Below are 23,563 nucleotides of genomic sequence, written 5' to 3'. Positions count from 1 at the left end.
AACAATAAACCCAAACTGACTCTGGTGGCAGTTAGCACAATGATACAAAAAGAACAAAAAAGCCAGTTGTCCACATAAAAATCAGGTGACCTTCTTTCCCAAAATGTCTGGGTCTTGTGGATCCAATAGAATGAATAAGTATACCCTCAAAATAAATTAATACAAACTGGTATCTTTCCTGGTCTCTAGATTCCATCTTCTAATATACCTTCATTTTGAATTAATCAAATACTTTTCCCTTCCTATATAGAGCATTCATACACATATGCTCTTGTCATGAAACTGAATATAAAGTACACACATCTCTGCCGTGTCATGTATTTGTAATAATCCTGGATTATTTCTTTCAATCTTACATTTCCAAACTTCCAGGTTATAATGCCATTGATGTAAAAGATATAACTCTACTTTGGCCTCTTTTAAAATAGTTTTTTTTATTTCTTGCTCACTGAGATATGTTAACACTGAGTTAACTTTTAGAGCTGACGTTTTGAAGATGATTTGGGCTGAATTGTTCAGTGCTACATAAGTGTTATTCTGAATACTTGCCCTAGCCTTGCCTTCTCCTGTGTCTGGTTCTGTTATACTTCAGAACAATAAGCCATTATAAATGTTGCTTTTGAGTGGATTAAAGTTATAAAACAGAGCTGAGCTGATCAGATCGTGACAATGGCTCTCGAACATTATAATGCTTCTCACCTTTAAAAATAATTCCTCACCCAGTTATCCCTATATGTAATCTATATCTATGCTCACAGAAAGTAAAGGCATTTTTTGAAAATCTATTTCAGAAGCTGATCTTATTATGTTAAAAAAAAAACAGTGGTTAATTATTTAGTAAAATGAAGTCCCCGTTTTGCAAGTGAATAATCATTCCCTTCCCAAATGTATTTCTTTCTCTATGGTGAAATTTTCCTCTCTGTGTTTTCTTAAATCATGGCCCTTTCTTATTACATGTAGATTTTGTAAGACACTTCGAATTTACCTTTCTTGGTCAACTGTTCAGAAATGACGGACTTCCAAACCCATCCTCTAACCTCTGGGAATCAACTCCATTTTTCAAATTTCCAATTTAGCATCTCTGTCTTCAATAACACATTCATCTGTGCTCACCTAAATGTTCGGTGTTTGTCAGCACCAGTAGGTTGTGCAGTCTCTCTCCCTGTCTCTCTCTCTCTCTCTTTTTTTTCCTCTCACCTATGAGTCATTACAATTTCAGTAGATTCACAATAGAGAGTTCAGAACCTGTCGCCCACACCTCACTGTAAGCTAAAGAAACCAGAAGACAGCTTTCTCCTCTTGTAAATGTCAAGTGTTCAGCATGTCTCCATTGGAGGCTGAATAGAAATGTAACCTTAGAAAAAGTAAGTCCTTGGGCCTGAGCACAGCTTTGAGTATTCTGCTCTAAAGTGGACTTCCCTACAAGACCATATGCTTGGTAGTTTTAGCTTCTTGTTTCATCAGGCTCAACTCAGCAGCATCAGCTTAGTATCTGATTTGTTCTGATTGGGTGGGAGAGCCCACAAGACAAACAGTAGGAGATTTTCAGGTTTGTCTCAAAAGCAGCCAGAAGAACTGTATCTACGGGAGAGGGGAGTGTGGTGGTCTTCCATCTAAGACTTCTCAAATGTAGCTCCTTTTTTCTTAACAATCCAACACACCATACACCATGCCATATTCATTACTAATTTTTCTTGGTCAACCAAGGGTTGAAAACCCACTATAGCACTCGAATTTGACTATGATTATGCCTTTCATGAGCACATCTTCGGGTATTGTGTCTAAAAGTCTTTCCTGAGTCTTGATAGGGAGGATATCCAACCAAAGTCCTTTTTTGCTCTTGGGCTTATTTTGTTACATTCAGACAGAAAAGAATGCATTTAGACATATTGGCGTGATTTAGGCTAGAGCTTTGACCAAGCAATCAGAGCCAGGAAGAGGAAGAAAGGCCAGGGAAAAGAGGGAGGGGGTGAAATCAGATGTTCACTTTATATTTCACTCCAGAAAACAGCTCACAATTATAATTACCCACCTTGTTTTGCAGCTCAGAATAAAAGTGGCGTTGCACCAACCCCTACCCAAACAGCCATCGTGATTAGAAAGTACTCCACACCTTGGAGAACTGAGGAGACATGAGCATAATTTTAAATGCAAATTAAATTGAGGGGGTAGCAGAGAGAACACATAAAAGACAGTAAAACAAAACCTTTCAATTTTCTTAAATTAGCAGTCTAATGTGTTCTAAAGAGCAGCTCCACTCACATCTCTTCTTAGGGGTTGCATTTCATCACAATATAAAATGGGCAAATCCATCACTTTCCTCTGCTCAGTGCTCTTGAATTGAGATTGAAGGGAAAATTAGAAGCTGTTCATTTGGGCTCGCGTGCTCAGCAGCATTGCACAGCTTCATTTTATGCTCTGCGGTGTCCTGCTGCAAGAGGTCAACAAGTGCTGGTGAGTATCTGCTAACTTCAAGACTCTTCCTTTCCTGTATCTTTTTTAGCTACCTTTCTTTTTAGGGGGGGGTCTCCTAAAAGATCTATGTTATAATGCATTTTTTTTAAGGCTGGGAATTTCAGGCAGCTTTTTAAGCTTCTTCCAGTGACTGATTCGCAGAAGGAAAGAGTTATTTTCAGCCTAGATGCTGGTGACTGATCTATGTATGTATTAATTATAACAGGGGAATGTTTAACATATGCTAGCTAGAACGGCCTTTCTCTACAACCCGTAGCCAGCATTAGGGTAAGAACTGGGTGCCCCCAACAATTCCGAGACAACTTTTCTATCCTATTAACTATTTAATCATGTAATTCTGTTGCAATTGCAAATCAAACTGTGACTTGGGGTTATAAACATAAATTATTGAAGCCCAAATCCATTTTTAAACAACTATGGCACTTCTGTGCGTAAGAGATGGAAGGGGTGAGGGGGACTGGACAACAAGATGGTTACATGTCGATTTTGAAGGTGATGATTTTGTGCCCAAGTTTTATATGGGAAACTGGTCATTTTCTTCCCTCACAGTGGAGGATACAAAGAGGCTGAGGCTGGCGTCACCTTCTGTTGCTAAGGTAACATGCTCTGGCCATTTTATGTGATAAAGGAGGTCCAGTGGACTGTATACATTATTCATCGCTGTTCTAATCAAACAATCAAAATTGTTTACTTTCATCGGGAATTTAGTGAGATCAAAGACGCTCTGGCTGAAATTGTTCTTGCTTTGACTGTCGGCAGTTAGTCCTTGATTTTTTTTTTTTTTTACAGTAAGTATGATTTGCTGTTGGGGTACCTTTGGGTATTTTTTAAAGTTTTCTCTGATCAGATTTGGCTTCTTAAATTAAAATATGCACTGTTAGAAAGAGAAACGAATTGGATTAGCCTTCTGAGCTTGATTTTAATGACTTTGTCTTTTAAATTCTTTCCAAAAACATCCTGCAGAAATAGAGTATTTCTGCAAGTATCGGGGAAAGGCTACATATGCTAAAAAGAACCCAACAGGCTGAACGCTTTTTAATGAAGTGCATCAGCTTCCTGACAGGCTAGTGCATGATAATATTATGATCATTGCTCTACAGAGCAGAATTCTTTCTCAAAAGCAGCCTGGGTCAGGGGCAAGCAGGTGATGATCCTGTAGCACTTTATAAAATGTGCTGGAGGGAATCACCAAAAAGGAAGGAATCCAAGGCATTTTTACAACAAACATGTCAGCATGTGTCATAAACACAAGGCACCTATAAGTGGAGGCTCGGATTCCCAGGCGGTTCTCACTGTTCTAGGGGAATCGGAACTCCCGGGACCAACTGAGGATCAGTGCAGAACCGCTGACACTTAACGATGCCATTCATCAGACAGACCTTTTGAAAACGGATAGCATATGAATTTAACAGCCTAATTTCCGGTTAATATACAACAAGGAAAGACTGGTATGTTATTTCTCTTTAGCTTAAATCCTCTGAGTAGAATATATTTCTTTGAATGATGTTGATTAAATGTTGCATTTTCTCATACAGCAGGAAAGCAATGTTGAGGGTGGCTTTAGCATTGGAAATGTCAAATGAGGGAGTATTCTCATGGGATATTTCTTATTCCAAAATTTTAAATACATATATGTGTATATATATAAGTATATGTCCTTATAATATATAACAAATATAATACACTGCATATACACATGCTTATATATATATGGTTTTAAACATCTATTTGACAGTCTAACATATTACAGATTTGTTTTCCTTTTTCATAGGCATACAAGTAACTATTTTGTCTTGAAACTCTGCTTTTGGGACAACAAGGATGGATTATCCCAAAATGGATTATTTTCTGGATGTCGAGTCTGCCCATAGACTCTTGGATGTTGAGTCAGCTCAGAGATTCTTCTACAGTCAAGGAGCTCAAGGTAATAAAATGGGAGCAGGAGAGAAAACTCCTCTCTTTTGCATGTTGGTTTTATATTGACAGTGCAGTGTCTACTGCAGTAGCTTCAGCTCCACTGCAGATCAGTAATTGGGATTATTAAATCAATAACAAATCTCTACCAAACTGTTGCTGAAATTGCGGCAGGCGTGTAATAGAATGGATCAATGCAAACTTCTTGGATGTGATTAAAAAAAAAAAAAGAGCATTCTACTCAACTTTTGGCTCAAATGCCCCCTTTGAACAGCTATGTTAGAAAATAATTTCCACCTCCTTGCACCCAATACATAGGTATCTGGGAAGGTATCCAGAATGCTCCTAACCCTTCCCCCTGAAAAGGTTAAGTTTGCAGCCACTACACTTGAGGAGATCTAGGGCACTCTGACCTATCTGATTGAAATCCAGCTGGATTAGGGGCTCCTGAGATCAGCTGTGTGCTTCTAGAGCTGCCGTATCTGTTTTAAATCAATTCAGTTACTGCTCAAGGAATTGACAGTGCACTCGGGGAAAAGGAAGGAGCATGGCTGTTGTGAAGTGTGGCTGCTACGTGCATTTTTATTACATTTTTCAAGATGGTCAGTCAGGCTCCAGATTGCTTGCTCTTCTTGTTCCATGGTGCCTTGGGAATGTTTTGTCAGAGCATTAGAAAGAAGCCGGAGTGTTTCATGGGATCTCCTGACAGGCAGGAGATTTTTTAAAAAGTGGATTTTCTCTTTTCCATGGAATATTTAGAGTATTCGGTCAAGGCACCCTGATGATAGGCCAGTGATGCTCTGAGGAGAAAGGCAATGTCTGTGATCTTAAAGAGCAAAGTCGTCAAATTCTTGGGAGTCAGAAGCCAGAGCTGAGAAGGGGTGTTGTTTGGGGGATGCTGGTATCTTTGTTAGGTGGTGACAGGTACTTTACACAAGGCCATGATGAGATCTCCCTTGGCTTTCCCAGAGGTCTCCTCTGCACTGGCTTTCCCTCCCTAGCAAGCCAATTTCCCATGGCAACCTCGAAGGCTTGCAAGCCTCCTTCTCCTCTGCTTCCATTTTCCTGGGTATGATCCAGGCTTCTTCTTAAAGTCAGGAGGGTCTGGGAAAATATCTGGTTGATGTGCTTGGGTCAGTGCGCTCATCAGCAGAGCTCAAATTAGCAAAAGTGATACAACAGCTAATTTTCCTCGGGCCTCTGGTTGTGTGCAGTCAGCAAATGCTCCTCTCAGCCACCTCAAGAGACATGAATACCTTACTGATGTGAAAGAGTGAGAGGCTGGCCCGCAACCTCCAGCCCCTTCTAGATCTGCAAGTACGAAGATGCTAGAAGTAGATGGAGGAAAGGAGGGGCTGAGGCTCAGTCCGGGCTCCAGTCCCATGTTTAAATGTGACTGCATCTGATTCATTCGATCTGGGCGCAGCAGTAATGTTCAGTGGTGGGGTCATCTCTCTGAGCTGTGTAATCATTGGCACAGAGGAGAAGGGGAGTCGAGTTCGTTAACTTTGCCTTGCAGGAGAGACCATTTAAGGCTTTAAGAAGCCTGTGGGCTCCGGGCTTCCACGGAAGGAAAGCAGGCAGGGTGTGGGAGGCTCAGAGGACTCAAAGCAGCCTGGTGGTTGTCAGCAGATGGAGTTTGGGGGTGGAGTGGTCAGAATCGTCGCCATCCGTGACTGCGGTGTAGACAGCAGAACTGGAATGACTCGAAAATGCAGGGGAGGTGGTAGCGTAAGCCACCAGTGCTCCTGGGAGCACGTTCATTTTAAGGTAATCGGACCGACGTTCCAATCCAAGAATCTGGGACTCATTGTAAGGTTGAGGGGTCCCTAAACATCAACTAGGTTGATTTTTTTTGAAAACCCCAGCCTTCCTGAGTCAGACATCCAGGTGTACAGCCTAGGAGTTTGCATTTTAAGCAAGAGCTCCAATGATGATAACCTAGCAGCACATCAGTCTAGGAGCTCACATTTAAGGACCAGTCCACCCAACCCCATTTCATTCCTTCCTCCCAGAACAGGAACATTTTCCTTCACATAAGAGGCAGGATGACACAGGAGTTGCAGACCCAGGCCCCTGACCACGGAGGTTCAAATCGTGGGTCTGCCACAGTGAACCTAGGCAAGCTCACCTCTCCCATTAACAGAAGTCATCATAGTGGCCAGTTCCTAAGTTAATAAAGGCCTTCAGGAAGTAAGATTTTAAGGCGCTGAAAACCGTCTGCCCCCTAAGAAATGCTACACATCAGCAAATCAGTAAAATAAACATCGCTGGCAAAAGGCTATCCCCTCCTCTGTTTGAAATTTCATAAGGAAGCCATTGCCAAACAAGAAGGTAGCCTGATAGGAGTTTAACCTCCTATTTTTTAGAGAAAAAAAAAAAAGGAAAGAAAATTTAATTTGACATGAATTGTAAAACAGTGATTATTTTCTGGTCACATCAAAACCCAGGTCAAAATTGAAAAATAGTGAAAGTTTGTCTTGGTACTCCCTCCCCACATAGTCCTCCTTTTCACATGAGAAGTGAAACCCCCCTTTCTTCCCTACGCCTTCCCCAGAGCCACACCACCGAGGGCCAGTGTACCCCAGTCTCCTTTCTGGACCTCTGCTGCCACTGTGACGTGGGGCTTGTCACTACACTGCCCCAGGTCCTCCCTGGTGTCTTCCTTCCACTTGGCACAGACTCCCCAGTCTTTCCTAGACAACCAGCCCCTGAACCTGATAAAAGGCTCCGCTGAGTGGGCAGAGGCCTGAGAACCACAGTCTGCACTCCTCCCTTTCAGAACCAGATGGATGTGCTTGAGTGGAGATTCTGAGCACCAGTGGAAAGGGGGCAGAGTGGGAGGAGGCTCTTGGGAAAGGCATTTGAGGCAATTAGGGTTTTTGTGCTACTGCTGAATCACAGCTCATGGCAGCTCTCTCTCTACCTGGCCAGCTCAGCCCAGGAAAGGGGCATGGTAGGTTAGGTACCCCTGCTCTGACATCTTCTTCTAAAAGAAAGTCCAACTGGGAGCATAGTATGGAGCTGAGCACCTGAAACTTGAGTGACCTGGGATTTGACCCACTAAACTGGTGGGCGATCACTGCCCTTTTGAGTTGTTCATTCTCAAAGTTATGTTGGTTATTTCTGCAGACTGATCAGGTGTTCTTGCAGGTGTAAATTCTTTTAAAAGGGGAAGGAAGAAAATCTGAGTTTTATTTTCCGCATTACTATCCTGGATCAGTTTTATACTCAGATTCAGAAACTTCTTAGAAACCAACTCCTTCTCTAATAAGCACATGCAAAATGGTTGTCTAAGGCCATGATACCAGAATTATAGCATTTTTTACCCCATCACAGTTATTTTTCAATTCTTTTTGGAAAGTAGCAAAAGGCCTGCCCCTAAGAACATGCTTTTAGCTAGTAAAAGCCAGAGAAACCCCAGAGGTTTCAAAAGAATGACAAAAGCCATCCAATCTATCATGGAACAAATTCTTCTGAAAGTTCCAGAGATTTTCTAAAGTCAGTCATGAGCTCTGTGGAATAAAGCAGGTTGTTCTGTGGACCTTCATCTTTCCTTGGTTTGGTCCCCAGGTAAGGAAGATGAGTCCATGTCTCTTGGGGAGTCTGCTTTGGAAAGCATGATGTATTGCAGAGAGTAGAAAAAAAATCTAGGGTCACCCTGTTCATCATCCATCAGTGAAGGATACTCTTCCAATTAATCTGTGAGTGCTCCATCACCAGTAAAACGTGCTTACCGAGAGGGAATTCTGTGAGGGTCTCCATGAACTCAAAGGGAGGATTCTTGCTGTTAAAAATACACCTGGCATAGAGAGCAGCCATGTCCCGACATCACCCACCTTCTGGGTTTCTGACAATGATGACTCACACACTCAACTTCGGTCTGTAATATTTTTACTGAACAATTGCATTGGGAGAGAAGTCCTATTATAAGATCACAAAACTAACATCAGGATTTTCATGTTGGAAGGGACATTATAGACGGTGATTCTCTTGGCCCCTCCTGAAACCAAGTGAAACAGAATTTGTGAGGGACAGACCCAGGTCCCAGAGCTACATTTTCAAAGAGCTAATAGGCTATTCTGATGAATAGGTAAGAACCACTCTTAAGGATTGTTAATCACATGCTATTCAGAGGGTGGCCGGGAACTAGCAGCACGGGCTCCTTCTCGGGGCTTGTTAGAGATGCAGAATCTCAGGCACCCCAGACCTAGAAAAGCAGAACCTGCATTTGGACAAGATTTTCCAGTAATTTATGTTCTTTTGAGAAGCAATGACTGGATCCAGTGCATATTAGAAACACCTGGTGAGCTTTTATGGACTCAAGACTGGAGTCCCACAGCAGACCAATTAAATCAGAATCTTTGGTGGTGAGCTTTATACTTTGGGGATCATTTTAATTGTCCCTGGTGATTCAACTGTGCAACCAGGACTCAGAACTAGTGACCTCCTGTTTTACAGTAAAGTAACACATCTTGCAGCTATTCTTGCCTGGGTATCTTTCTCTATCTAGGTCCTTCCCTTAAATAAATCCACAGCATTGGAAAGGTGCAAATGGACTTTTTATAAAAAGGACTGGGCTATGTATGGGTGCTACCCTTTGCATATGCTTTGGATCCATTAATCCTCAAAGAAACTTTGGGAGAGAGGAATTATGATGCTTATTTCACAGATCAGAAAAGACTACACATTTAGAAAGCAGTAAAGTCAGGATTTGAATTCAAGTATTTCTGACTCCAGCAACCCTACAGGTAGTGAAGGAAACATTCATAATGAAATCAACACTTCTAGATATGGTGAAGTTCAAGGTGGTTCCACCACATGCCCAGATCACACAGCTTATCAGATCACACAGCTTATAGCGAGAAGGTGGAGACCGGAACCCAACTCCTGTTACCACACACACCTATGCCCTCTCTGCTATACTAGGTTTCTTTTCTCCAAGATCGTCAAAATCCTCAGACAATTAAATTTCCTTCAAAAGGGAAAATATATTAAAAGGTAACCAATTGACTAAAGTCACTAGGCAATTAATTGTATGGCTCCTGCTCACAAATTTCCCCTCTTTTATCTTTTTAAATTACTCTTGGCATTAGAACCAGGTGATCTACTCATTTCATTATATAGCATCTTCTCAGTCTTGTCCAACGAAGGGAAATGCTGCTCTTGACAACTGATGAATGCCACAGTTAGTAGCTAAGAATCTTTTCAAGTTGTATTTGGAAATGGAGAGGAATTCATTTAAACCCTCTCTTTCAAACATCTTCTCTTACCCACCCTATGAAATCTGTAAGAATAGCTGACTCTTTGATCTATAGCTCTGAGTTAAATATACTCTACACCTAAACTCTAAGCCTCTGGGACTTCTTGACATGGCCCCAAGAGACAAGGACATTTGGTAACACTTGATCAGTTGCAAGTCATTGACTACGGTCACCAGCACAGAATGTGCTCGTGCTATTTCCTCCCCTGTGCTTCATGCAAAACCCAACCCAATGTTGCCTTCTCTGTGAAGCTTTGCCTGACTTTTCTAGCCTTTTACCACAGCGTTCTGTTCATGCTTACTTTATAGCCTTTATCCTATTATATTATTCAACTTCCACTACTTACTAGCTGCAAGAGCTCACATAAATGGCTTCGTGTCTTTAAGCATCAGGGTTCTCATCATTTCTTTTTTTTTAAGATTTTATTTATTTATTCATGAAAGACACAGAGAGAGAGAGAGACAGAGACAGAGACAGAGAGAGAGGCAGAGACACAGGCAGAGGGAGAAGCAGGCTCTATGCAGGGAGCCCAACATGGGACTCCATCCTGGGACTCCAGGACCAGGCCCCGGGCTGAAGGTGGCGCTAAACTGCTGAGCCACCCTGGCTGCCCTCAGGGTTCTCATCAAAATGGATATAACCCTAGCTCTAAATTCATAGAGATTTTTGAGCATTAATGGAAGTGTGCTTATAAAGTGTTCAGTATATTATTTATTATTATTGATTAGTCATTGATGCTTTTGTTTCATTATTACTTAGGTGTCTGTTTCCTACCTAGAGAGCACTGATTTCCTTAAATACCATTTTTCTGGGTGCCTAGTATCATCCTTGGTATAGAGTAGGAGCATTAAGATTTAGTAAATGTCTCTATTGAACTCAAGGAATGAAAATGCTTAAATCTCCATTACAAAGAGATACTCAGGATTCAGGGAAAGAACTTTTGACAATTAAAGATCTGGAAAGTAGAACCTTCTAGGATCTTTAAGGAATTCAAATCTTTAATTGAAAATAAGAGGCTGCTGAAGGCCAAAGGGAGGGGCAGGCAAAAACAATTTTCAAATACAAACAGGTGCAGGACATGGAAGAACATTATCAATTTTGCTATATCTCCCATAAAATAGAAGAAATTTAAAAAGCAAAAGCAAAAAGAAAACAACAGCAGGAGGGATTTTGTGTGCTATTGAGGAGCATTATTAACCTTTTACCTAGATTTAGAGGGCCGCTAAACAATACCATTCTTAGAAGAGCTCTTTAATTTATGATACTCTGTGATTGTTGAATTTTTATTCTGCTTAAAAGTAGAAGTATAGAATAAGTGACCAATGTTTACTTTGCTGAACTTAATTGACCTCAGTCCAAAAGCTGCTCTGAACATATTCAAGAAACTAGCTCTGAGTTATATCTCAGTTGAGATACCTTTCCCCTTCCTTCTTTAGATGCTTACTGCCTAATCCAGTGCTTACATTTTTTGGTTGACTAACTCTTAAACCAGTTTCCATTCACACTCCTGCTTCTGACCAGACTCAATGGAAGGTGGCTGTAGATACCCACCTAAGCCCCATGCTAGAGACACCTACCTTGAGAACCACTCACTGAAAGCCTGGCCATGGGGTTTCTAGGAGTCTTGCTAGGAGCAGATGCCTGGTTGTCTTCCTTCTTTTGGTCTGTCCCCTGAGACCTTCATGCCATGGTCTTAGATGTAGCTCATAACAGGACCTAGAGGTCAAATTGTCCCCATAAGAACTGAGGTAGAAATGGTGACTGGAAAGCAACCTGATCCCCATGTGAGGTATGATTGCCAAATGGATTATAACTTTTCTATTCACCAATATGATGTCCTCCCATTTGCCCCTCAGAGTCCTGCTAGGACCAGCCAGCCACATTCATCTTCATAGGGTATGTCCTAACCAAGTACGATACATGTAATTTCCAGACCTCTGTCTCTGAGAAGTGCTTCAGAAGACACTTTTCATATATACTTTCTAGCCTTACTTTCATGGCACTCAAGTCCTCACCCTCAACAAATACTTGCTTTTTGTCTTTTTTTTTTTTCTTTCCTCTAAAATTCTATCCAGGAAGCAGCATGCTGTGCTTCACTCACGGATGACAAGCTAACTACCAAGCCTTCCCTCCTAACCTCCCACACACTCCATTTTAGACCTGTAATTGCTCACACGCAGGCTCTCCAAACCTGTGTTTAATACAAGGAACATTCTGTGTGAAGGAGAGGGTGAAGGCAGATTAAGAGAAAAAATATTATGGAGATAGCCAGCCTGCCAATTTCATCCGTAGGTAGATGACCATAAAATGTAACCTTCCATTTCCAGAGTGTGCCATAGGAACAGGGCAATTCTCAGTACACAAAGTAGCATTCTTGGTGCCAGCAATTTACCTGCATGCAGTCTTCCAAACCTTTTTTGTGCCTTTGCCCCCAGCAAGCATCTGCTTTGCCATGTATTGTGACTCAGAGACAGAGAAGATGAGGGGATGAGAAACAGAAAGGGGAAAAATTATGTGAAAATACAATGAGAGAATTCCAATCAATTAATAACTCCTACTTTCACATAAGACATATGAGGGAGTCGATTATAGATTCGGCTCACACACAGCCAGCATCAGCCATGACCCAATTAGCATAAGCAAATCACAGGTGCTTGGGAAAGAATTCTCCTCATTTTCCCAAACAAATCTGTTTTCCTAAAAACTTTCAGTACCACCCTCTGGGACTAAGCTGGCAGAGGCAAGGGTTGAGAGCCTAGCTCATGAAAATCAGTTCATGGCTAATACCATTTTTAATATTTTAAGGAATATTTCAGTAAACAATTAGACCCCTACACTCATAAAAAACCACAGAATGAATAATGGTGGGAAATAGTACTTCTGAGGGACACCTGGGTGGCTCAGTGGTTGAGTGTCTGCCTTTGGCTCAGGTCGTGATCCCAGGTCCTGGATCAAGTCCCACATCAGGCTCCCCTCAGCCTGCTCCTCCCTCTGCCTATGTCTCTGCCTCTCTCTCTGTGTCTCTCATGAATAAATAAATAAAATCTTTTTTAAAAAAAAGTAAATAAATAAGTAGTACTTCTGAAATGTTAGGACTGAACAGAGAGACAATGTTGGAGATCTATGTATTTTTTTTCAACTATAAAAGCAAAACAGGGTAATATTGAAATATTTGGCCAAAAAATGGGAAGGAAAATCAACCCTACACAACTACTATTGACCCTTGAACCGATACAAGGGTTGGGGCAAGTACTGCCTATGAAGTCAAAAAGCAGTCTATAGCTTTTGACTCCCCCCAAACTAAATTACTAATAGCCTACAGTTGACCAGAAGACTTACCATTGATAAACCATCAACCAGCACATATTTTGTATACGTCCTATGTATTATATACTGTATTTTTATAACAAAGTAAGCTGAAGAAAAGAAAACATTATTAAAACAATCATAAGGAAGAGAAAATACATTTACAGCACTGTATTTATCAAAAAAAAATCCACCAATGAGTGGACCCACGCAGTGCAACCCACATTTAAGGGTCAACTGTGCATATGTATTATGAATATATTCGGCCAGTTTATGCTTTGCTTTTTTACTTTCTTAGTGGTATATTTTAATAAGTAGAAGTTTTTAATTTTGATGAAATCTGTTTTTTTATTATGATTATGATTTTATCCTTTAACAAATTTTTGCCATCCTGAACATTATGAAGGTATTTTTCTGTGCTATTGTTGTTTTTTTAAAGCCTTGTAGTTTTAGCATTCACATTAAATCTGTGATCCGCCCTAAGTGAATTTTCTGGATGATATGGGGTAGAGGAAGGATTCTCTTTATTAAAGAGAAAAAAAACTATTCTTATTACAACTGACATTTTGAAATGGGATCATTGAGAATAGAATATTTTATCTCTTTTCTTTCTTGTGTTTTCTCCTTCCCCCTTACTCTTTATAGTCTTTATGTTGCCCAGATCAAAAGATGATGTGGTTTATATCATAGATGTGGTTTATATATCTTTGGAGTTTGTGGTTTATATCAAATGTGGTTTATATATCTTTGGAGTTTGTTCTTTACATGAAATTTGAACTAGGAAAGTTAGCGTTCCATTTTTAAGTTACTCTCAAAAGATTGAAGAATTCCCAAATTGGACTTTTTCTCAAAAAGTAATGATCTACATGGCATAAAATAGCAAAAAATCTAATATAGTTCTTTGTATACAATTGTGAATGTTGGCGTACCAATCCTAGGACTACTGGAATTAGAAATAATTGAATTAAAAAAAGAAATAATTTAATTTATTATTCTGTCATGTAAGGTTATTTAAAATGTTTTTGTACATTTAAGGTATTCTCCTAGATATTATCCACTCTAATATTCGTACTGTCTATTTCCCTATTATTCAACTATCAGAAAGTCTTCAACGTCTATTTCTGTACGTAAAATTGTGTTCATGATCAATCTATTTGCAGCACTTTACTTTTGTTATACAATACATTAATGTCTTGGTGGATTAATAGAATTTCAACACACAAAGCACATTCATTCTGTTGGTCATTCAACAAATATTTATTGAGCACCGGTAGACTGCCAAGTACTAGCCAGGTATGACTCCAGCAGTCAATAAAACAAACTGAAACTTGCCTTTATGGAACTCACATTTTAGTGAGATTTTTTCACTTCAATTTATATCCCAAATATTTATTTACCTTTCTTTAAAATTAAATATTCAAAAAAATTAAATTAAATTAAATTAAATTAAATATTCAGATATTAACAATATGTCTGAATTATTTGCAGCAGACACTTATATGCCTATCAAATCGTGTGCCCCTCCTTTTCATAGTGTGGAGTTCTTTTGAGAAATTCCTATCCAGCCAGGAATTATACTTCCCACACCCTCTTATACCTTTGGTAGTGCCTATAATCAGTTCTTGCCAATGGAATGACAACAGAATTAGTGTGTCACTTCCAAGCCAAGGTATTTTAGAGGCGGGTGTACCTTCTCTACGCTCTTTTTTTTTTTTAATTTTGTTTTATTTTATTATTTTTATTTGAATTCAATTTATTCAACATACACTGTGTTATTAGTTTCAAGGGTAGAATTTAGTGATTCATCAGTTGCATACAACACCCAGTGCTCATTACATCAAGTAATACCCATCACCCAATTACCCCACCCAGCAGCCCTCAGTTTGTTTCCTGTGGTTAAGAGCCTCTTATGGTTTAGTCTCCATGCTCCTTTTCTTTTTGCTGGCTGGTTGTAGATGACACGAGGCCCTAGGGGATGGTAGAGCCCAGAGGGAAAGTGCCAATCACTGTTTCACTTCAGATAGGAAGGGGGTCTAAAGTAACTCAGACTCCAATGTAAACAAAAAAATACAAATGTAAGGTTTATTTGATAAATTAGCATTACCATCGCATTGTTAATACTGACAACTGTCAATCTGAATAGGTTTGATGATATGATGAATATCATGATGTTTATCTGATAATACAATCATTATCCTTGATCTAGTACAATTTTGGAGTTGCCAAAAAAAAATGATACTGAAAGAGACAGTCAGCTATGCATCCTCCCGAAGGACAAGGCCAACTCCTAAAAGGAGATTTTTGCTAAATACTGAGGCCAACACAAAATTAAGTGCATCTCTTAGCAGTTACTGACTTTAAAAAAAAAAGTTGTGTAAGAAAATAGGAGTAATTTTGAGGACTCCATGGCCCATGAACCAAATTTGCATAGTTACAGTATCAAGTGGTTACTATTGGAATTCTGATCAAATTAGGCTGAGGAATGTGGAGAATATGGTATAGGAAACCATGTCCTTCCTCATTCTGTATAGTAGTGAGTGTAAACTGGGTCAAAAAAATATATATGTATGCTTCATATGCTCATATAGGAATAGAATTTTTTCCCTCTGTGGGAGTTGAACCAGTGACTAGAAACAGAAGTGGAGGGGAGACTTTTCACTTTTTCACATCTGAATATTGTACCTTATGAATAATCACCTATTTAAAAATATATTTTTTAAAAAATGCACTGTAGCTTGTGAGAAATTATTAGTATTAGGGAAGATATTATTTTACTGAATTCAACAAAATCCATTATGAAAATCGGTGTATGAGAGATTGCAGAATTGACACCATAATTTAGTAAGTACCCTCAATAACATCCTTCTCCTAAAACCTATACAGTTTTCTAGGTTTTCACCTACAACAGCTATTAAAATCAGTGTTGGAAAAAACTGAAGTTAAAACTAACCCTCTGAATCACTATATACTAAAATGATTAATTAAGATTTTTTTCACTTAAAATGTTTTTAAATACTGAAGCACATTGTTATTTTTGCTTCATCAAAAAGTCTATGTTGTATCCTAATACATCCCTAATGTATGATATGCCAAACTTTTAATCAAATAAACAAAAAATTACTTGTCTACTTATCATCTTTAATTTATCTGTTAACTACATCTTTTGTGTATATTTTAGGGTATATAAAATATTCATACAGTACAATACTGACCCATAGATTAAGAAGTACATTTTGGGGAATGCAGGCTCAGTAAGCTTCTGCTGGTGGGTGGCTGAGTCTGAGTTTGAAGATGCATCTGTATCTGCTACAGAAGCTCTGATATCCCTGATAGGAGTAGTCAGATCAAGGCTGTCTCAGAAGCATGGTTTGAGCTGAGAATTGATTGCTGATAGGATTTTAATTGGAGTTAGGATGAGGAGGACATTATAAAACAAGAAGACATAGAGGGAACTGACAGGGCTTGTTCAGACCACTAAAGCAAGTCTCCAGCGGGGGTCTGGGCCCATTGACAGCAGCATCACTGAAGCCATGTTTAAAATGCCTTCCCCACACTTAGTAGATTAAAAGTTCTGGCGTAGTGGAGTAAAAATGCTCATTTTTATCATGCTCCTAATAATTTTTAGGCTCACCAAAATTTGAAAATATCTAGTTCCATGGAACTACACTGGAGGGCATGTGGATTTGTACTGCAGAGACATTATAGATGATAATAAAAAAATAAAAATAAAATTAAAAAAATAAAAAGCAGCAGTCAATCCCAAAAAAGGAAATTGAGAAATGGCTACTTTGAAGTATTCATCACAGATGGGTCAGCCGTATTACTAATACTTACTTCAGTTTAAAATATTTGCATTTCCATGGCGTCCTGAGCACCCTGTTGTTACATAACAAAGAGACTTGAAAAGTTTCAGCCTCATTCCTTTTTTGAGTGTTGGACAGTGTTATTTTTAATTACCTTTGAACTCTAGAAAAAAGCCCAGAAGGACAACAATGTTGGCTGCGTGCCCCTCTCCTGCCTGCTTATCCTAAAGTTAAGGATATTTTAGGTATTTTAGTTAAATGTATTTTTCAAGTTGGTCAGTAAATGTTTCAGTTGTTGAAAAACCCCCTTGTGTCATTAAAGGCTCTTAGTCCATATATATTCTCAGGCTCTTCTGAGTTTCACAACTTTGTTACCCCTGATGCAACTGTAAGGTAGGAAGATAAAAAAAATGATGAATATCCTGGACTCCCTTTTTTCCATAAGCTGTTTCCAGGACAATGTGTCGAACTCATGGTGATCATTTTAATATTTAATATAATCTGAGTATAATTTTGCCTCAAAACATTTTATTCCAAAATGTCATGTTCCACGTATTATGTTGATACATTTGTAATCTTGGTGCATATATTGCCACTTTGTGACAAAGGGCTTGTGTTTTTATTTTCCTCCTGTGGAGAAAAGATAGAAGACTTCTACCAGGCTACTTTAAAATGAAACCCTGGTACCAGTTAATGTGCATCAAGATTACAATAAAAGCACATTGCCAATTTAAACTGTGTGTGCATTCCCTGCATTTCTCACTCAAAAAAGGGGAACTATTTGAAAACTTAGGTTTTTACAAATTAAAGATGACCAGGGCAACTGAGTGGCTAAGTCAGTTAAATGCCCAGCTCTTGATCTCAGCTCAGGTCTTGATCTCAGGGTCATGAATTCAAGCCCCAGGTAAGGCTCCCTACTCAGCAGGGAGTCGCTTCTCCTTCTGTGGCTCCCCTTGCTTGCATGTTCTCTCTTTCTCTCTCTGTCAAATAAAGGTGTAAAATCATTACAATAAAAAGTCATAAAGGAACAAAAATACATTTACAGAGCTGTACTGTAGTTATTTTTAAAAATCCACATATAAGTGGACCTGTGTTGTTAAAGGGTCAACTGTATTTTAATTTTTTTATACTTACTTTTGGTCACTTTCATACCTGTTCATATTTTTACAAAGTGATGTTGTGGCCTATACAAAATCAAGGTTATGAATGCAGTCTTTTCCAGGACTGACTGAAGAATATCATGTTTTAGGGCTGGGCTTCAGAGTAACGGATCTGATTTCACACTATGATTTCCCTTTCATAGTTTATGACATTAAGCAAGTTCTTAAATCTCTGGCTTTTCCCTTTTGAATGCAAATGAGAATACGAGTTCCTAACCCAAACAGTTATTTTGAGGATTAAGTGGAACAAAATGCATTTCACGAACTCTGGTCCAATATATGATTTGCAGGTAATACTTATGAACTCTTTTATAATAATAATGTATCTGTTTTCATCATGTTTTAGAAAAATGCAAATTAAAGAAATATATATGAAAATATATAGCTATAGGGGCACCTGGGTAGCTTAATGGTTGAGAATCTGCCTTCTGCATGATTCCGGGGTCCTGGGATTGAGTCCCACATCAGGAAACAGGAAACCTGCTTCTCCCTCTGCCTATGTCTCTGCCTCTCTCTGTGTGTCTCTCATGAAAAAATAGATAAAATCTTTAAAAAAGAGAAAGAAAGAAAGAAAGAAGAAAGAAAGAAAGAAAGAAAGAAAGAAAGAAAGAAAGAAAGAAAGAAAATATAAAGCTATATAACTAGACTTCATACTTAGGGACTATTGCTTAAACCAAGGGGGGAAAAGTAGGCTAACTGAAGTCTATTTAAGGAGTAACATTAAGTAAATAATAGATGACACTTTGATGGAGCAAAATCCATAAAAGTGATGTAGGAATGACTAACATTTGGAAACACTGAGCAAATAAACATAAAACACTAAGCAAAATGTCAAGTATCTAATATGCATTTAGTAAGGTTTAGCTCTTGTGTTAAATATGCTTTAGTTTTGTCAAGCTTCCAGTGGAAAATAGCAGGGCCACCCTGTCCCATCTCTGGTCCTCTCTGCCACCATTTATTCCTAATTCAGATTTCTAAGCTCCTTGAAAAAGTGAGACAGTCTGAAAACACAAGAACAAGAAAAAACAACAAAACTTTGGTTTTTTAAAATACAGCTGCCAAAAATCTCCAAAGAATTTTCTTTAAGGTTGGACTGCTGGTAATTTTCATCCTGCAAACTGTCTCAAAACATTAGCTCCACTGTACTGATTTCCTCTGGATTTACAGCAAACCCTAGTTTATCGGGTTGTGGCTTCCAGGTGGTGACTGACATAAGTCAGCATTTACCAAGGAATGAGGAAATCGATTTGGGAAAATCCACTTTAAATCATACTTCTCAATAAGTATTCGTCTAAGGAATGGTAGATTGCCGCAATAAGGAAAACAAAGAACATTCATGAAGTAACTGTTGTGTCTTCAAGAAGCTCAAAGACAACACATATAATGTAGTACAAAGTACTCTAATAGAAACAAACACAGGATCTGAAAGTTGGGAAAGGAAAGAATTCAGAGAATTCTTTGTGGAGGACTTAACGACTGAGTTTCATCTCAGGATTAGCATAGTAGTGGGGCTTCCCAACAGAAAAAGCTAGTACATATAGGTCTTCCCAGAAACAATTCAGTAGGGCCAGATCAAAAAAGTAACAAGAAGGTGAAGGTGACATCTGAGATTGAAGGAAAAAGCAGAGTTCAAGGAAAGAGACCTTGCATACGAGATTAAGAAATTTGCGGGGGGTGGAGGGGTGCCTAGGTGGTTAGTCAGTTAAGTGTCTGCCTTTGGCTCAGGTCCTGAAACCAGACCCTGGGGTTGAGCCCTGCATCCTGTATCAGGCTCCCTGCTCAGCGGGGAGCCTGCTTCTCCCTCTCCTTCTGCTGTTCCCCCTGCTTGTGCTCTCTCTGTCAAATTAATAAATAAAATCTTAAAAAAAAGAAAAAAGAAAAAAATTAGCAATCTGTAGAAAACACAAAGCCTTGGAAGGATTTCTAAAGCTGGGACAGTTTCTGGGCCAATTCATTCCCAATTTTGTTAGATATCAGAAACATACATTTTACAGCCCTGACTCAGATGCACTGATCAGAATTTTAGGGAGTCGGGTGTGGCAATCTGGATTTCCTTCTATTTTTAAGGGGTTGTTTTTGTCTTCTTTTTGCAGCTCCCAGATGCTTTGATGTAAATAGTATGAAGTCTAGAATTTGAAACCCACTGACTAGTCTCCTTCTTTACTTTTAAAATTCTTTTCTTTTCTTTTTAAAAGATTTTATATGTATTAGAGAGAGAGAGAGAGAGAGAGGTGAGAGGCAGAGGGAGAAGCAGGGAGCCTGACATGGGGCTCAATCTTGGGACTCTAGAATCACAACTTGACACAAAGGCAGATGGTTAACCGACTTAGCTACCCAGGTGCCCCTAATTCTTTACATTTGTAGATGAGAAAAATAGAGCCAAGAGAGGTAAATAAATTAAATAGAATAAAAACCCAAGATTATATTCATTTATATTCACTATTTGCTGACAACTAACCATATTCTGGGAATTCATAAAATAGACAAATCCCTAGGCCTCAAGGAGTTAATCATCTAATATAGGGACAGATAAATAAGTAAATGATTTCAGAACCAAAAGATAAATGCTGGGAGGGCTGTGAGTTTTATAAACACAGAGGAAGACACCCATATCAGACAGAGATAGGTTAGTGTACGCATGTATGTTGGGGAGAGAGGGTAGATGTGTTTTCACTTTAGTGTCCAAGTCCATGATGAGATGATGGTTAGTCAACCTTTGCCTTAGACTTAAGTAGGAGAAAAAAAAAACATTCAGAGCTGTGTGAAATGGCTTGTGACAAGGCATGGACACATTAGGAGTATGATATGTTAGGGGAACCATGTTACAGAATGAAAAGGAAATTGGAAAATATTGGAAATTATTGGAAAATATGGGGAATGGCAAGAGAAGAGACTAGAATAGCAGTTGGTAGCCAAGGCATGAGCATACTTAGTAAGTAGGCTTAACCAAGTCAAACCTGATACAGAAGGCACTAAATTATCTAACACAGAGGAGAGCTGTTGTGAGATCTGTTTGTATCAAGACCACAGAAATAGAGGTCAGATTAGAGGGAGTGAGATTAGAGGTATAGAAAGAGAAGCAGTGGGGCACCTGGGTGGCTCAATGGTTGAGCAGATATCTGCCTTTGGCTCAGGTCATGATCCTGGGGTCCTGGGATTGAGTCCCACATGGGGCTCCCTGCATGGAGCCTGCTTCTCCCTCTGCCTATGTCGCTGCTCTTTCTGTGTATCTCTCATGAATAAATAAATAAAATCTTTTTTTTTTAAAGAAAGAAAGTGAAGCACCTGCAATGATCCCAACAAGACATAAAGACAGTGTGAAAAAGGAGCTAACTGATAGGGCACTTGAGTTAAGCATCTTCCTTTGGCTCAGGTCATGTTCTCAAGGTCCTGGGATTGAGCCCCCATGGGGCTCCTCGCTCAGCAGGGAGTCTGCTTGTCCCTCTCCCTCTGCCCCTCCCCCCCACCTGCTTATGCTTTCTCCCTCTCTCCCTCTCAAATAAATAAATAAAATATTTTTTAAAGTGGGAGGGGGGCATCCCTGGGTGGCTCAGTGGTTTAGCGCCTGCCTTCAGTCCAGGGCATGATCCTGGGGCCCAGAGATTGAGTCCCACATTGGGCTCCCTGTAAGGAGCCTGCTTCTCCCTCTGCCTGTGTCTCTGCCTCTCTCTCTCTCTCTCTCTGTGTGTGTGTGTGTGTGTGTGTATGTGCGTGTGTGTCTCTCATGAATAAATAAATAAAATCTTAAAAAAAATAAAGTGGGAGTGGGGGGTGGTACTGACATAGTGACTTCAATAAGAGTGAGGGATCTTGGAATATTAAGAGAGTTCTTTCCAGATTATGTGGTGGTAGGGTGAGTAGACGGAAAGTGAGGGAAGGGTACTTCCATATGTCTTATGTGGACCCACTGGGTAGAGGGTGAGGCTGTTCATTGACAGAGAGAATATAAAAAGAAAATCAAGCTGGAGGGGAAAAAAGATATGCTCAATTTCAAATATACTGAATTTGGAGACCCTATAGAACGTCCAAGCATAGATGACCAGCAGGGAATAAATTCTATAGGTATAAGGCTTGATAGAGAGACATCTATATAATAATGTCACTGACTGCTTTACAACTATGTCTAAATATGTGGTTCCACTGGGCCTTTAATTTTCCTTTCGTATTTTCTTGGAAGACTGGGAGATGGTATAAAGGAAACATTTATTTTGTAAATTAAAGATTTTGACTGTAAGGACAATATTTTCTCTCTAGCACTAGTACTTAAAATTAATAGGCCGTTTGAAATATTTACATAAACCAAATGTTTGAAGTTACCAATTATTATTTCAAATTCTGACTTGTGTTTTTATAAGAAGCAAATTTTGAGTTGACACAAGATCATCTAAAGAAAACAAGTTTTTATTTTCTTTTAGATAATCTCAATGCAGTTCAATCTCTTCACAGAACTGTAGGCTCTAACAGAATGTTGCAAAAGAAGGGGAAGAAAAGAGATCCAGCTAGAGCTGTTAAAAATAGACCTTACTTTTCTTTTGAAACTACTCAGTAAGATCTTTTGTTACATTTAGTTAATTATGTACTATTTGGTGACTGAATTATGTACCATTTGATCGATGACAGGCAGAGAAAAAACTAGTTGGCTTAGCCCAATTCAGTTATTGTCTCTGGAAAGCAAAACCACACTCCAAACGTTATCTCCCAAGACTGATTTTTACATTAGCCGCCCTATCCTATGCTAGCTCAATAATCTGGACATGCACACAGAAATTGCAAAGGGAAATGAGAAGGGGAAGAGGACTCTCATTTCATATGTCAGGGGCTTAGTGTTTATTATCTTGTTTAGTACCAGAAAGAAATTTGTGGAAGTATTTGTTGTTTATTCTCATTTTAAAGATGAAGTAATCCATGTTTCCAATAATCAAGTAACTTCCCAAGCTCATACAGCTGTTAAGAATGAAGCCAGAATTAACGATCTTGAACCTTTTGATTCATCCTATTACATCTTGTGGTCCTATATTATATTGGCGACAGTGGCAATACTAGGAAAGATGTGCAGTCACACATGATTCCTCTATTTCGACATATTCGAAGGTGGAATCTCAATATAGTAAGATACAAATGTGACAATGAAGGCATTTTATGTAGTTATACTCTTAGATCCAACTTTTTCTTTCTTTTTTTAGGAAAAGATTCTATTTATTTATTCATGAAAGACACAGAGAGAGAGGCAGAGACATAGACAGAGGGAGAAGCAGGCTCCCCTCAGGGAGCTGGATGAGGAACTTGATCCCAGGACCCCAGGATCATGACCTGGGCCAAAGGCAGATGCTTAACCATTGAGCCACCCAGGTGCCCCAGATTCAACTTTTTCAAGTGATTTTCACCTTTATTTATTTGAAAAACTAACACTATCGGATGGTAGATCATCTCTGTCCTTTAGGCTGAATTGCAGAGTTGGGGGTGGGGGTGGAGAAAAAGACAATCTGCCTAAACCCTCATGGGAACTTCTTATTTTCAAAATTCATTTCTCCTTCTCACTACCGACATAACACATAACTATAGAAATTTTAGAAAATATAGACAAACAACACACCAAAACTCTCTACATCATCCAAAAATAAACACTCTACAACCAGTGAAT

The 23,563-nt window shown here is 39.2% G+C and overlaps 1 protein-coding gene across 5 annotated transcripts in view; it reads left to right on the top strand.

Annotated features, from left to right (window-relative positions):
• Positions 1–2,100: 2,100 nt before the first annotated feature.
• Positions 2,101–23,563, top strand: part of PHACTR1 (phosphatase and actin regulator 1) — a 562,807-nt gene continuing 541,344 nt past the window's right edge. Inside the window, exons 1-4 of one of the 5 annotated variants that reach the window (XM_077886033.1) lie at positions 2,101–2,454; positions 3,025–3,071; positions 3,777–3,923; positions 4,247–4,399. In XM_077886033.1, coding sequence (XP_077742159.1) covers positions 4,297–4,399 — 103 coding nt within the window. In that variant the 5' untranslated portion in view covers positions 2,101–2,454; positions 3,025–3,071; positions 3,777–3,923; positions 4,247–4,296. The remainder of the gene's footprint in view (positions 2,455–3,024; positions 3,072–3,776; positions 3,924–4,246; positions 4,400–23,563) is intronic. The other 4 variants (XM_077886024.1, XM_077886028.1, XM_077886025.1 and 1 more) reach the window with 4 other exon arrangements.

The sequence above is a fragment of the Canis aureus genome, chromosome 37 (genome assembly GCF_053574225.1).
Source record: "Canis aureus isolate CA01 chromosome 37, VMU_Caureus_v.1.0, whole genome shotgun sequence".
NCBI classification, from domain to species: Eukaryota; Metazoa; Chordata; class Mammalia; order Carnivora; family Canidae; genus Canis; species Canis aureus.
This window is presented reverse-complemented; position numbering and strand designations above follow the sequence as displayed.